Source organism: Alosa alosa, chromosome 24, assembly GCF_017589495.1.
Source record: "Alosa alosa isolate M-15738 ecotype Scorff River chromosome 24, AALO_Geno_1.1, whole genome shotgun sequence".
NCBI classification, from domain to species: domain Eukaryota; kingdom Metazoa; phylum Chordata; class Actinopteri; order Clupeiformes; family Clupeidae; genus Alosa; species Alosa alosa.
Genome location: NC_063212.1, coordinates 14,320,920 through 14,335,495, shown reverse-complemented (window position 1 = coordinate 14,335,495; position 14,576 = coordinate 14,320,920). Strand labels below are relative to the sequence as shown.

General features: G+C 45.2%; 1 protein-coding gene across 8 annotated transcripts in view; it reads right to left on the bottom strand.

Annotated features, from left to right (window-relative positions):
- clcn3 (chloride channel 3) overlaps positions 1-14,576 on the bottom strand; it is a 38,306-nt gene that overhangs the window by 9,267 nt on the left and 14,463 nt on the right. For all 8 annotated transcript variants that reach the window (XR_007192701.1, XM_048236799.1, XM_048236801.1 and 5 more), the window contains 7 exons: positions 9,897-10,057; positions 6,625-6,724; positions 5,404-5,591; positions 4,768-4,890; positions 2,118-2,324; positions 1,817-1,897; positions 704-1,252 (listed from right to left, as the gene is read on the bottom strand). Coding sequence is in view for 7 of the 8 variants with exons in the window: in XM_048236799.1 (XP_048092756.1) it covers positions 704-1,252; positions 1,817-1,897; positions 2,118-2,324; positions 4,768-4,890; positions 5,404-5,591; positions 6,625-6,724; positions 9,897-10,057 (1,409 nt within the window). In the remaining variant the exon portion in view is untranslated. The remainder of the gene's footprint in view (positions 1-703; positions 1,253-1,816; positions 1,898-2,117; positions 2,325-4,767; positions 4,891-5,403; positions 5,592-6,624; positions 6,725-9,896; positions 10,058-14,576) is intronic.

Genomic DNA, 14,576 nt, shown 5'->3' with positions numbered 1-14,576 from the left:
GGAGAGAGGACATTGTATGAATTGTTCTACAACATCATTCATTTACTGGATTGATAGACATTGATGACTAAAACTCGGTAAGAGTGGAATGCAAACTTTCTTTTTCTTGCTGGCCTCTTGTAGGGTTTTATATTAACTTTAATGGGGGAACTTGTCTATACCTTCAAAAACTACAAAAAAATACAAAAAGACAAATATATTGCACTTTATGTCTGACTATTATTCAATGTTGCAAACTCCTGACATTTCTTTTGAATTTAGCAGAGGACTAATCATCTTACATGTGGCTAGAACACCAACAAACATGTAGCTGCATCAAGTCTGTTGTATGGTCTGTCTATGGGCAATAGAAACGGCCTTACAATAGAAAGGCCAATAAGACATCACCCAGCGAAAGGGTCACAAAGGCACCTCTTGTCCTCCTTCCCAGAAACCTCCCCACACACCTGCTTAGCTTAATATAACCTTAGTAGTTAGCATAGGCTCAGTGTAGGGAGGCTTCTTGGCTCTCTCACAATGTGCTGTTGAATTATGCTTTCCACTTACAGCAAAACTGCCAACAATTGCTCCGATTCATTTTACACATTAAAAAGTGAACATAGTCATTTCAGATCATGCGTGTCACTAACAAATCCCATATTCCACAATCCATTCATCATATCTCGGAGGGTACACACACACACACACACACACAGAAACTGACCTTCAGCCCGAAGGTGAATATGGTCATGACGACCTTGAAGACCAGCGCCAGCCCCAGCTGCCACATGGCGGAGTAGACGCCGGGCGTGGTGGCGGTGTTGCCGGCGGCGTCCGTGTAGGCGCTGGTGCCGTTCATGCGGCTCCGGTACTGGCACAGCTGCGAGGACTCGAGCGGGCCGCAGTCGGTGAACAGCTCCTTGATGAGCTCGCTGGTGTTCTGCCGCGTGTACGGGTTGGGGAAGGCCACCACGGCCGTCACTGCCGCCACCGTCATCACCTCCAGCACCGGGTACTTGCCGAAGCGCGTGGACTTGCGCCGGCGGCACCAGGCGATGTTGGCGCGGATGAAGAAGGCTCCCCAGAGACCGCCGAACACGCCGAGCAGGATGAAGGGGAAGAGCTCGAACAGGTACCAGGGCGTGTGGTACTCCACGTAGAAGAGCACCAGCCGGCTGTTGCCGAATGGGTTGATGGAGCGCAGCACGAAGGCCGCCACCAGCGCCGCGAAGAAGGAGCGCCACAGCGTCTTCAGAGGGAAGTAGTAGCTCACCTGGAGGAGGGGGAGAGGAACGACAGAGAGAGTGGGAGAGAGGGAGAGAGAGAGAGGGAGAGAGGGAGAGGGATGGAGGAAGAAGAAATCAAAAAGAGAGGCACAAGAAAGTGAGAGTGAAAACAGAACAGAGAAAACAGAACAGATAAAGAGAGTGAAAAGAGAGAGAGATAGAGAGAGAGAGAGATAGAGAGAGAGAAAGAGAGAGATGAAAGAAAATAACCATAGCCACACACAGTCTTCATCAGAACATGCAGCCCATCTACAGCAGGAGAGAAAGGAAAGTGTCCTGTTTCTTGTGAAGTTTTAATGGTAAAAGGTGGAAAAAATATTTGATGTATTAGTCATAAGAATGGTGCTAATTATCACCTTGTGATGATCACAGCCAGAGAGGAATATGTGTGTGTGTGTGATGTGTGTGTGTTTGGATGTGAGAGAAAGTGAGAGTGAGGGTGCCTGTGAGAGAGTGTGTGGGTGGGTGCGTGCGTGTGTGAGTGAGAGTGAGCATGTGTGTGTGCAAGAGAGAGAAAGAGTGTGTGTGTGTGTGGGGGGGGGGAGACTAACCTCTTCCAGACTGAAGAGTACTCCTCCTATTGGTGCACCAAAAGCCACCGACACACCAGCTGCTGATGCTGCAGACAACACCTGGATTACAAAACACACACACATAGCAAAGTTATTTATAACCGAGGTGAAATTCACACACACACACGTACATACTCTTGAATTTTCCTTGAACACACTCACACAGGCACACACACACATACGTACATACTCTTGAATTTTCCTTGAACACACACACGTACATACTCTTGAATTTTCCTTGAACACACACACACACACACACTCTCCCCCCTTCCCCTACCTCTCTCTTCTTGGCCTCATTCTTGCTGTACTTGGGGAAGAGGTAGCTGAAGATGTTGCCACAGCAGCAGGCTACGTGCACCAGCGGGCCCTCCTTGCCCAGGCTGAGGCCCGACGCCACCGCCAGCACCAGTGTGATGGTCTTGATCATCAGCGTCCACTTGCCCAGGTAGCCGCGGATGATGAAGCCGCTCAGGATCGTCTTAATCTGAACGAGAGACAGAAAAGGACGGAGAGAGAGAGAGAGAGAGAGAGAGAGAGAGAGAGAGAGAGAGAGAGAGGAAAGAGCCGAGGGAGACGGAAGAGATGGAGAAGAGAAGGACAAAGTGAGAAAGGGAAGAGGAGGGAAATGAAGGAAAGAAACAAAGACAGAGAAAGAAAGAAAGAGGGTAAAGCATAGACGGGGGAAATAAAGAACGAAGGGAAAGGTGAGGACAAAAAAGGAGAGAGAGGAGAGAGAGAGAGAGAGAGAGAGAGGGAGGGAGAGAGAGAGAGGGAGTTTATTGCTGTTGTCTTTCAGGTGTCATGAAACTCAGACTCAAGACTTCTACACAGACGTCTGTTACTTGGCCTTTCCACATCTGTTCTGCTAAATGTCTGCTAAACGCTAACATCCTGTGACTGATCTGCTGCCGTTGCCCTGGTGATAAGGTCGACGTTGACAGAGCGTGCTGCTGGCAGCTGACTTCCCAAAAGCAAGGGGTTGTCATGGAAACCAGGAGACCATTAGGAGGGATGCCATTTCATGTCTTTTGTATTTAATCCCAATAAAAGGAGAAACAACTCAACTGGCATGAGGTCTAAATAAACTCCCTGACACTAAAGAAGCAGTGCGTCAGAGAATCAGCTGGTCAAATAAAAAAATACTAAAAATAAAAAAAAATACTCTCATTCACAGAACCCAAATATCAACGAAGGTCTGGCCACTCTTGGACACAGTTGTATGTCTTGTCAGGTGAGGTAACGTAAGAATTATAAGTTTGGATGATTACAACGGATTCAACAAAGACTCAAAAATCGTTCCTGTTTCACATCAATCTCATCCTTCCACATCACTTCTGCATGTGCTACATCTGTTGTCTGGATGTGCTACAGCCGTCCCGTCATACTGCAATAGTCCACAAGGGGGCAACCCGCTGACTGGCATGGCTAATTCTGACACTGCTTGGCTAGACCACCAGCCACCTTCACCTCTGCGTTAAACTAAGTTCATTCACATTCAATTATTTGGCCGACATGTCACTAAACAGATGCAATAAATGTAAGTAAAATCAAGAACAGACACATTCCAAAGGTGTATTTAAGTTAAAGGTTGAAACTCGTACTGTAACAGCAGAGGAACATCGTCAACTGGTAAAAATGACATATATCTACTTTACTCTCATTCAGCGTATTCTTTACAAAAGATGCATACATTCATACATCCTGACAGAAAAGGCATAGAAACACTTACATTTCTAAACATAAACTTTATGAAATGATGACGATCTTAAAAAAGCAAAAAGCTCCGCAAGATCGTTGGTCACAAATACTCCACAAGAACCAATGAGATTTTAGGGACTTTGTGTCAAGATCAACAATGCCCTTCAGCTATTCTAAAATCACTGTAATCAATAACCTCTTTGTGCTTATTACAGACCTCTAACCAACATACTGTATGATCTCATTGACTGACACCAGTGTTTACAATTATTCACCTGTCCCATGCCCAAGGCACATTTTACACCACATTTTCCCATTTCCTCAAAAAAGCACTCTAGTTTGTTATTCATTACACAGTGTTCATTGTACCCGGCAGATAAATAAAATTGTGTTATTTGGTTTGAAGTTAAAGATAAACTTGACTGGTATTCACAGACACTTTTTTCCAAAGCGACACACTCATAATGGTGGGTTTGAGAATCAAGCAATTGGTTGGCGGTGACGTTACCAAAGATTCTAGAGGGATCTTATCTAAGATCTTTGATGTTACCACTGCTCCACAACACCCATTGTTTGGATATGTCCTAAATGAGCATGAGTGTAATTTAAAATTTAACTCAAAGTTACTGGATCAACTATTCCCCAACCCCTTGCTTCCTATTAGTCCTCCACAAATCTGGGTGACTGAGCCCTTCTCAGTTGGGCATTTCCAGACTCTAATCCTTATGAAACCTGAGCAGAGATATAGTCTCTAGCGGCTCCATGCTGCAGAAATCCAGTCTAACATTCCCAAGCTTAATCATAAGGCCAGCAGCCACTGGAGATTGAGGCCAGCGAGTTTAATCTGCGTCTCAACCAACTGAAAATCCGTCTTTATGTCATGTGCAGCCATTACCTAAGGGGGCTAAGATGTATGATATGAACTCATAAACTTTCCCCTACAGTTGCTCTCATATTTCTGGGGTTGATGTCATTACCTAATGGCTACACATGACTCGTGGCAATGTAGCAAGAGAGAAACGGAATGAGAAAATGTTCTACACACAGTCCAAGAAAAAAAAAAACTGATCTACACCATTCACCAGCAGACTTGGAGCACTTCAGGTAGAAGCACCCCCAAACACGCACGCACACACACACACACACACACACACACACACACACACACACACACACACACACACACATCCCCTGTATCTGGCCGTACTGTGTGTGTCCATGGGTCTTACCTCAGGGATCCCTGAGCCGCAGGCGTAGGGGGCGAACACCTTCACCAGGCAGACAGCCGTGAAGGCGAAGGACAGGGCCCAGTACGTGTACATGAAGTAGTTCATGATGTAGGAGCCCGGACCCTGAGGAAGAGGAGGAGGACAAGGAGGAGGAGTCAAGAACATGTCTGAAAATTACAGCCATTCATTCCACCTGTCTAGGCATCAACCTTCAGCTGTGAATTATCTACATTAAAAAATACCTTTCACTGTGAGCATTCACTCAGAGATATTCAGCAAGGAATACACTGTTCATACGGATCAAAGCCCTGTCTGTGATGCTGACTAAAATATTATAAAGAAATGCAATTTTATTCACTGTTGACAATCTGGAATACATCAAAGTCTGCATCATGCAGTACATGGTCAATCAAATCTGCAACAGAGTCACCTACAGTAAAGCCCATAATTATTCACTCATACCCATTTTTAATTTGATTTCTTATTTGATAAGGAAAGATAGAAATACTTATTTTTATTCACATATCCAGCACAAAGTATTGTCTTTTGTCTGGTGCTTGCTTCATTTGGGGTTCAACTCTATGCAAGAAAGAACAGACACAAAATAGCCTCTATCCATCCATCCGTCAGTCCTACCTCTGCTTGTCCCAGGATGAGCTCGGCCCACGTCTTCCATTGCGGGCACTTGTCGCGCTCGGCGAAGGTGGTCTCGTTGGAGCCCCAGCAGCACTGCTCGTGGTTGAACCACATGGCCGTCAAGCACACGCCCTCCTTGATGTCGTTCATCCAGTCGGCCGCGATGTCGATCACGCCGGCCAGCGCCCCTACGGGGAGCACAGGGAGAACACAGTGACCATGGTGACCACGAGGGTGGAAGGATAGCAGATGGCAGTGTTCTTTGATTCTCCTGCGTGGCAGACGGTCTTTGTCTGCTCTGATGTACAGCAGCAGCGTCTTCAACATGTCTGATTTGCAAGACAAAATGGTTCTGGAATGTGTCATTACAGAGACAAAATGTCGACAAATATTTTCTAAACCTTTTGAGTTAGATGTAAGAACGGCATGCTTCACTATATTTCAATCATTCTCATCTTTCGGAAGATGCAAAATGTGACAGGCCTTTCTACCATCTGTTGGTGTCTAACTCTCTCTCTCTCTCTCACACACACACACACACACACACACACGACAATTGGTTACATCACAGGTAGCTTAGCCTGGCTCTTGAAAGACTGAGCGCCTAAGTGCCAATCTGCACAGGAATCGATTACTGAGAGTCAAATAAAAAGGTCATGTAGCAAATTCAGCCATTACTCCATTATGGTTTTGGCCATACTGCTTTTGGCCAGAGACACCAATCATGACCTCTGGGGATGTGCTATGGCAGCTGTTGCCCTGGCAACAATGACTTCCTTTTTCCTGGGCAATTTAATTCAGTCCAATTGAGCTTGTTTAGCTCGTTAGACAACAAATTGTTGAAGATTTGATTCATTATGCGGCTGATGTCGGTGCTGACGAGTTTTCCAGCACAGAGGTCGGCCTAATGTGGACAGAGAGACTGAAATGGAGATGGATCTCACATATTCAGATCTCCTTTCTGTAACAGCTGCACACGCCTGGGACCCCAGGAGGAAACAGAGAAGGCAGTGGAATGTGCATATAACAAAAATGTGTGTGTGTGTGTGTGTGTGTGTGTGTGTGTGTGTGTGTAAGTGTCTGAGTGTGTGAGTGAGCGTGTGTCCCCGAGCCTGTATGTTTGAATGTCTAGTTTCCTCCACATAAGATACTGTTCTTCACAATGTGTGTGTGTGTGTGTGTGTGTGTGTGTGTGTGTGTGTGTGTATGCAGCAGTCCTACCTGATGCCAGGCCAGTGAGGGTGACCACCAGCCATCCTGACCAGGCGTCATAGAGGCTCTTGGTGAACTCCCATGCTGACTCCTTCTTTTTACTGTTTATCTGCACAGACACACAAACACATGGAGGAAAGATCAAACCTATGCATCCAGTGTGTGTGTGTGTGTGTGTGTGTGTGTGTGTGTGTGTGTGTGTGTGTGTGTGTGTGTGATTGTGATGTGAAACAGCACTTCTGTTTTTTTTTTGTGGAATTTTGTGATGTTAACCTTTTGACTAGCTAGTCCACAATCATTACAAACATCAAATTTCCCTCACGGGATCAAAAAAGTATATATACTTACTTATATATCACCAGTTTACTGTTGTCAAGTGAACACTCAATTCATTAGTGGGTTGTCTGCTCTAGATAACCATCTAAAGATGAAACACCTGCTACCAACAGCTAGCATTATCTATGTTAGAACCAGCATTGTACCGGTACATGACAACTAGTACTGGTTCGACTGGTTACAACAACTAGTGGACTCATCTCTTAACTCTGTAAACAGGGTTACAGTTAAAACAGGGTAAACAGAGTTATGGTCATGCTCAGAGAGGTCTACAGATATACACACACTCATGCCTCTGCCAAAACACACACACACACACACTGACCCGTTCCTAATGCTAAGTGACAAGCACTAAGCTGTTAAAAGCAGGAAGTCAACCCCAGCTCTCATTCTCTGTTGTGTTTTATGCTACACTCCGGGAAGAAGGGAGTAGCCTGTTACAGAAGAGATATTCAAATGATACACAAATGATACATGGTGTATCTAGGAACGCATGAGTGGCGAACAACGCCCAGGAATGGCCGAGGTATGGCCCAGATATGGCCGAGATATGGCCCAGATATGATGGATCAGAGCCAAGACAGTTTCAGTCTGCAGTTAGCCGGATGCTGCCTCTGCTTTATTACATTTACACAGTTGAGAGAGAGAGAGAGAGAGAGAGAGAGAGAGAGAGAGAGAGAGAGAGAGATAATAGGAGTTGAAATTAAACAGTTAAAACAGAGATGGAGAGTAAAGGAGAGAGAGAGAGAGAGAGAGATGGAAAGAAAGGAGAGATGGAGAAATATAGAAAGAGGAAGAGGAGAGAGCAGAGAAAGGAGAAACACAAGGGTGAGAGAAAGACTGAGGGAGTGAGAAAAAGAGACTGCACAGTAAGCAAAATGGTGGGACCCAATACAGGCAGGTGGGTGTGCACGCACACACACACACACCTCAAGGCGAACACAAATCTTCTGCTTATGTTGTAGAGTTTCGTTACATCAGGGTAACCACTGAAATTTTAACTTATAAACACACACACACACTGAGTTAATAATATCAATGCAGACAAAGAGCACTTTTTAGGTGCACACACTACAGACAAGACACACACACACACACACACACACGCCTAATTGAGGACCAGACGCTGACTGAAAGACTTCCTCTTACTTCGTCTCATCACATGATGCTGATCAAGCATCAAGAAAAAGCCGCACAAAACAAGGCCACATTATTCGCACTGTAACTGTTTGTGTGTGTGTGTGTGTGTGTGTGTGTGTGTGTGCACATCTGTGAGTACTTGGTTGACCTTGTTATTTTTAGAATTCTAGGGCTTTTCCAATTCATTAGGGGATGAAAGTCTCATGGAAATTACTCATGACTTTTTGACAAAACTGAAACTCGATTAAGGGTGGGTGGGTGGGGGGTTGGTGGGTTGTCTAGTGAAGACTAGAGTCTGTATTTCTACTCTACAGGCCTATAGAGGGGGCCCATGGCTGCTGGAGTGACAGCCACAACAGGCTTACAGGCTTGCAACACGCCAAAGTGCACATGCATATGGATGTTAGGAGAGAGAGAAACAGAGAAAGAGCGAGAGAGAGGGGAGAGAGAGAGAAGGAGGGAGGGAGAGAGAGAGAGAGAAAGAGATAGATAGATATAGGTTAGTGAGTGAGTAAGTGAGGTGAGAGAGACAGTCAGACATTCAGTAAGTGAGACAGTATTGATTTGCATATAGATATTCAGATGAAGATTTACTATTACCTCATAAATATTCAGATGAAGAATTACTATTACTTAATAAATAAGATACTGTAAATAACACAAGATATTGGCCACCTTTCATCTGTGCTTCTTGCCAGATATCTGAAAAAAAAATGGCATTCATGGCATTGTACTCTTACAGGTTAAGCTGCAAGAGTGTTTAACTATGACAGGCAGCTCATAATGAATATGTTTCACTATTCTGGAATCCTGTACCTTTGTGTTCAAGACTTGAGCAGCCTGAGTGATCTTATCTCGGAATAAGGAATGACAAAAAGCACACAGAACAGATTTATGAGAAAGTGTATGAATGTGTGAGGGCAAAAGTGTAATGTATATAGGGGTATTGGTCTTCGAAAGCTGCCTAAAGTTGACAGTTCTAGTCTCATATGAACGCTTAAAGTAAGACGAATATTGTAAAGGCAAGCTTGTGCAGTGTGAAGCCAGGTTGCAGTGGGTCTGCATGATGTATTTGGTCAGTAACTATGGTCACTGTTGTCAATTTCAGTAGAAGTTCAAGTCAGCCTTTGCTGTTAGATTTCCAAATCAATTTCAAATTCAGGAATTCTCTTTCTTGAAGATGCAAACAGACATTAAAAACTATTGACATTCTTGGTTCTGATAGAAGGACAAACAAAAGGCAACTGCTCTTGATTCTGCTAGTGGTTGGGTCCAGAACCAGGAGTGGTCAGACCCTGAGGCTTTCCAGCAGTTTTAAGCTGAACCACTGTAATCAAGGATGCAACAGAGAATGCAAGGGAGAATGTTGCACAATGCACCATGGCAGCAAGCTAATTAGCACATAACATCGTAGAGAATTACCTTTCTCTACAAACTGCAGAATAGAACAAAAACAGCCATCTTTTGGTTCCAGCAATGAACCAACTATTCAGGTTCGCTGAACAAATTTATTTTGGACTGAAATGCTCCGAATGGTTCAATCTTTGGTGCACAAACCATATTACGCAACCCGTTCCCTGTTGATGGGAAAAGGAGTTGGCCAAAACAGTGTGCCAAACAAAGGGTCTCCTGGGGATTCTGCAGGTGTCTGGCTCTTTAACTGGATGTAAACACACTAACAGAGGGAGGTTCTGAGTTTGCGTATTTGTGTGCTTTGAGCTACTTTGCGGTGTCACTTGTAATTACGGAGTGTGTGTGTGTGTGTGTGTGTGTGTGTGTGTGTGTGTGCACGTGTTTTCAGCTACCTTGCGGTGCCGCTCGCGGTCCTTGCATTTCTCGCGCACCCAGTCGATAGTGTGGAAATCGTCGTAGGTGCCCACGCCTGGGATGGGCTCCTCCAGCAGGTCCAGCAGGTGGGTGGAGCTGCTCACCACCCCGCCGCCGTTAGACATGGCGTAGTTAGAACCTGTCGCAGAGGAGGAGGAGGAAGAGGAAGAGTGGACAGGAAGGGAACGCAGCCATGGCAGGAGAGGGAGGATGAGAGGAGAGAGGGAATAAAGATATAGCCAATAGGGGAGAGAAAAGAGATAAGAGGAGAGGAGATGAGAGGGGAAAAAAGAAAAATCAATTAGTTTCCCCTTTAAAATGTTCCTGGAAAAGTTGTCCCTAGACTGTGAATCACTCCCCCAACAGATGATGCACACTGCCCCTTCTGTCAATTAAATTACCAGCAGACTTCAGCCACAACTTTTGGAAGAGTTCAACATTGCTCCTGGGAGAAAATGGAAAAGCTTACACTCTTATCATCACATCATTCTTTATAATGCAAATAGAGGGGAAAAAAACAACCTAATATCAGCCAAAAAGGGCAGCATAGGCTATAACGGCCATCGGTAGACCCTACTTTCTAAAGATCGATATCGGCTTGACTTCTAGTAAGCCTCTCAAACAACCTCTGGCCACCTCTGGCATTACTCAAACACAACAAATGTAACACCACGAGGAACACAAAAAGTAAAACATAATAAAGTAACAAAGTTCACCTAAAAACTACATTTGCCCCAAGCTTCCAGGTGAGTTACAGGTGAGTTTTGTTAAACTCAAATCAACCTAGTGTCCATAGCACTGAATTTGACCTGGATTCTCTGGTGCCCAGAGAGTAGCCTAATCTTACTGACCTCTCAAGAGCAAACAGCAGTCAAGAGGGAGCACATGGAAGCTAGCAACCATGCTACGCTAACAGACACGCCAGTTAAGCAGCTTAACTTGCCTTCGCTCCATGGCATTGTGGGAAATGCACATAGTGAGATACTAGAGCCAGGATGGAGCCCGCCAGAGCTCAGTTGCATGAATGGAGCCCGCCAGAGCTCTAGTGAAACATATCACACAAATGTATGTTCTTTATGAATAAAATATAAATGAAACCTAAATGTTTTCAGAAACTGTGCCATGACTGATGGTGGATCAAAGGCTCCTCATGTAGATTTTTCTAACTGAAAATCCCTCTGAGATCTAAACCTAGCAGGCCTTTGCTGTGTAATGGGACTTTTGTCTGCTATTCACTACAGATCCTCTGATGATGGCAAAAGCAGGTTTATAGGGTTCCCTTTAACTAGCAGCCAAAAGAACTGTAGACACCTGTAGTCCTGAGGTGGGTTCAAATCCAAGTGTACATTGACCATTACGAGCACACAGCACATGATCAAAACCCCCAGCCTGGAAAGGACCAGGCAGCCATTCTGTTGCCATTCATGCCCTCTCATAAGCTCACTGATCAAGGTCTTTCAAGTGTACATTGACCATAACCACACAGCACATTCAAAACCCCAGCCTGAAGCCAGGCAGAGTTGTGCACACATCATCTTTCAGTCTCTCCGTTTTCATTGAAGCTTGTGCACACACATTCGTACAAAGAGGTCATGAAGTCATGGCTCACCAGCTGAAATTCAAGGTTTTGTTTGACAATCGAATGATAACCACACCTTAGACAAAACACAGAGACCTTAGATAGCCTAACAAACCATAAAAACGAAACACTACACCTAGGGACTCTAGCACACTCTAAGGGTAGTCGTTTCTTTTAATTCCATATTAAGGTCATTATCAAGACCACAGTCATGATACCACAGTCAAAATCCGGAACAGAATGTTAAGTAGTCCACGTGGAATGTAAAGACTCCACAGGAAAAACTGACCACTAAGGGGCCGTTTATACGAGAACGATTGCGAAGAAAGACGACAAAATATTTTATCATAAGTGCCTTTCGTTTACACGGCGACCCCGCCATCAGGGCTTGAAGACGCAAAAATCTGAAGACTCCTTCCAGAGTGTAGAGTTTTGAAGACGACCGGGTTGCCTCCGCCTTCTAAAACGGCTAAACCAAAGATCCTTGATTGCCTCTCTGGCTAAACTGTCAAATTAGAATGTCTGCACGTGACGTACCGGGGTTCTATCACACCACCACCCAGCGGTCTGGAATGCATATCCAATCAAATATCACATACTCTTGCGTCTTCATATAAACAAAGATTTCACCCTGAGAATGCTCGTCTAAACGCGAATAAAAAAATGAAGACGAGACGCCACTTCTGCGTCTTCTCTTTTCATCGTCACCGTATAAACGTAGCCTAAGAACTAGATGCCAACATGAAACAAACACTACTGTACATCAACTCACACAAGAATTAGGATATTCACATGTAGCCTTTCCATTCTGTCTTGTCTATCCTACGCATCTCTAAAGCCAGACAGGCCTATAGACTAACAATAAATAGTCAAGAGACAGCTGTGAGTCTAGCCTAGGGGGAGTACATTCAGGCTGTGGAGAAGACACCACTCAAGAAAAACAGACACACTATTATCAGGCCTGATATTATGCAGCCTCTCTCTATCTCTCTCTTACTATCTCTCTAACACACACACACACCCACATACACAAACTGTATACCCTAAGCCTGTGAACATGTCTGGCATATCTGCTATACACGTATGTGAAACAGAAGGTGACCCGTCATTACAGAATCACATTCAAACACAGACATAAATAGTCACCATGTACGGCCTACAAGCACCACACACAGACACGCACAATATTGCACGCACATACACAGGCGCACTACCCATATCAGGGAGTGACACACGCACACACAGCAGTCACAGCAACAGGGGCCTGAGGCCATAACAACACTACTTCTATCTTTCTGCTGCCTCACTCACTCTCTCTCTCTCTCCTTCCACCCCCCCTCCCCCCTCTCTGACTGCACAAACAGGGCAAGGAGCCATTTTGATTGGTCAAGTCTGCATCTGCATCACCACACAGTGACCATCTCAGATTTGTTTATAAAGGAGTCCTCCCTCTGATGAGCATTAAGGCACATTCACAGCCATAAAAAAACGGAACCCCCAAACTTCGATGCAGCAGCCATTTTGGCTCCAACCAATTTCACGCTCGTGACTTCGCACTGCCACTGCACCATTTATCGCCAACGTTTCTGCAACTGCAGCATAAGAGGCCAATGCACCTGTGTGTGTGTGTGTGTGTGTGTGTGTGTGTGTGTCTATAATCCTCACAACCACAAGGCAAGTGAATTGTGGTTTAGATGGGAGGGTTTGGCGAGTCATTGTGGATGCTTGATGTGGTTTGTAAAGTCTTCTGCTGCTGGAGTGTGGCGCACCATTGGTGGGTGAGTGCAGAAAGTTCCAGCAATGTGCCACCCCGCTGCATGGCAAGCGATCAATTGCATCGTCTGGTGACACTGACCAGAGTGGCCACTTCACACCAGCTCCAGAAAAGCCACACCAATCCATCCAGCCTAAAGCAATGCTTTGCAAGTGTCAGCAAACATAACAAAGATACAGGCACATATAGAAGACTCTTAGCTTAGTTTCCTATTGAAATAGGTGGAGCAGGACTACAAGCAAATACTAACAATGAGGCAGGGCTAAGTACTACTGCTAACAGCCTTATACTATGGTCTTGTGATTCATAACAGCGGTGTTACAGTGGTAGGCAGACTGCTTAATTTTGCATTCAGCCATATGGGTCAGTGCTAAATGCTAACGCTAGCATTCTTGACTGGGGAACACCTTGCTGACCATAAGGGTGGTTGTGTCGGGGGGGTGGCTGGAGGTGGAGACGAAAGCAGCAGAAAGGAGAGGGAAGGAGAGGAGGAGACTAGGAGGGAGGGAGAAAAAAAGGAAAATGAAGTAAAGAAGTAGAGAGGGCCTGAGGCAAGAAAAAGAGGAGAGAGGAGGCAAGACAAGTTCATTTAGGGAGGAAAAAAAGGAAAATGAAGAGAGAGAGAGAGAGAGAGAGAGAGACGGCATGACGCGAGTGGAGAGGATTGACAGGTGATTTAGAATCTCAGCTGCTGGTGACTCAGAACAAAACACAGTGGGCCGGATGCAGATTAGACCCATGCTGACTACAACTGTGTGTGTGTGTGTGTGTGTGTATATGTGTGTGTGCTCGTCAGAAAGAGACAAGTAAGAAATCAGTCTAGTAGTATGACTATAACCTTGTGACCTTAACAGACAAGGTGGGCAGAATAGAGGCACTAAGGCAGCACAGCTGCTTCACTGATTCAGGTGCTAATACGTCACCTCTCCCTCTCTCACACACACACACACACACTATTTAAAGGTATTTTCAAGTATGTAATGCACAACAGTGTGTGTGTGTGTGTGTGTGTGTGTGTGTGTGTGTGTGTGTGTGTGTGTGGTGAGCTTAGTTTACCAAAGCTGATAAACTCTGGGAACACAGGCTGTCCACTGGTGGCCCCAAAAAACTGATAAACTCAAGAACACAGGCTGTCCACTCCTGCTGCCACTAAAAACTGTTCTACCAGAGAGCCCAGCGCACCTGAGCAGACATCCGCTCTGATGGATGAATGGGAAGACACACACACACCAGTGGACAGCATGTTAAGCTGTGCTGGTGTTTTGGTTTGACCTGACCCGTGAACCTGAGGCAGGGTCAGGACAC